The 1288-nt window shown below is 37.7% G+C and overlaps 1 protein-coding gene across 1 annotated transcript; it reads left to right on the top strand.

The window, feature by feature from the left end:
• Positions 1-538: 538 nt before the first annotated feature.
• On the top strand, positions 539-1003 carry LOC107671541 (mucin-2; the record flags this gene model as incomplete). The annotated part of the gene is made up of 2 exons (XM_016464459.1): positions 539-797; positions 889-1003. Coding segments are annotated over exons 1-2 (342 nt in total), but the record flags the coding sequence as incomplete, so codon positions are not given.
• Between the last annotated feature and the right edge of the window lie 285 nt (positions 1004-1288).

Genomic DNA, 1288 nt, shown 5'->3' with positions numbered 1-1288 from the left:
ACCAACCAGCTGTTGACAGTTGTGAAGAGCATAGTTTCATCACCTGAACCTGATACTATCAGTGCCATTGATGACTTACCTTAGAAGTTACTAAATATTTTCAGTTGTGCCAAAAAGTGACAAAGTTCATTTACTTCCCTTCATGATGACTTGAAGTTCAGCTTGATCAACTTTCCATAAATTTGTGGATTGACAAATGTAAAAGTGACCAAATGCAGGAATTATCTGAGAATGCCTGAATTTTAATTGAGTTTGCAAACATAATTGTAATTAAAAGTTAAGGACACATAATTCAAATGTAAATGCATTGAAATAACTGCTGTCAGCATAGATTTGATGTTTTACATACATATATTATTTCAGCGATCAACATTTGAAAAGCAACTTAAAGAAATTTGTATTTAATTTCTATTTAATAAATTATATTTTACTTTATGGGCTGTGGTAGAAGAACAAAAATTCCCAAAATGCTTTCAAAATTTTCTAAGATAAGTCAAACTTTTCACATTTCTTTGTTTTCTCCTATTTTTTGCAGTCTATCCCAGTAACCATGTCAACAACATCTGTAGCATGTGGGGAAACTTCCACTTCAAGACATTCGATGGAGACGTGTATCAGTTCCCAGGCATGTGCGAGTATAACCTGGTGTCTGACTGCCAAAGCCTCATTCGCCAGTTCTCAGTTCACGTGAAGAGAACAGAACACAGCACTGGCCCAAACATCAGCAGGGTGTCGATTACCATCAATGACATTGGCGTTGAGTTGACCGAGAAACAGGTCGCAGTCAATGGAGAAAAGTACGATTCTGGGGAACCCAACCAACTGCTAAAGGCTTAAAAATTTATTCTGTTTGGTCAGTCTTTCATTTGAATCTTTTCTCTTGTTCAGAGTAATGCTGCCCGTGCATGTCGCAGGGATCCTTGTGGAAGAGAACGCAATTTACATCAGACTGTATTCCAAAATGGGCATCACTGTCATGTGGAACAAAGAGGATGCCGTTATGGTGAGTTTATAGGCTAGTCTGGCTCAACATGAGCTCAAAACAACTCTTATGAAAGTACATCTTTAACCAGGGCTGCCAACTCTCAAGAATCAAAAGATATGATTCATGCAATTCACACTTTTCTCACACTCTCATGCCACACCGCCATTTTCCCACGCAATGAAAACCACCCTAAGTTGAAAATGTAATATATCGGTGAAGCAGATTTGGTAAACTCTCCAGTACATATTTGTGTTTGCGCTCTGGACAACATCAAAAGTTTCTATTTTCAACTTGTTTTTGTAG

This window comes from Sinocyclocheilus anshuiensis, unplaced genomic scaffold (genome assembly GCF_001515605.1).
Source record: "Sinocyclocheilus anshuiensis isolate Anshui unplaced genomic scaffold, SAMN03320099.WGS_v1.1 scaffold13932, whole genome shotgun sequence".
Lineage (NCBI taxonomy): Eukaryota > Metazoa > Chordata > Actinopteri > Cypriniformes > Cyprinidae > Sinocyclocheilus > Sinocyclocheilus anshuiensis.
This window is presented reverse-complemented; position numbering and strand designations above follow the sequence as displayed.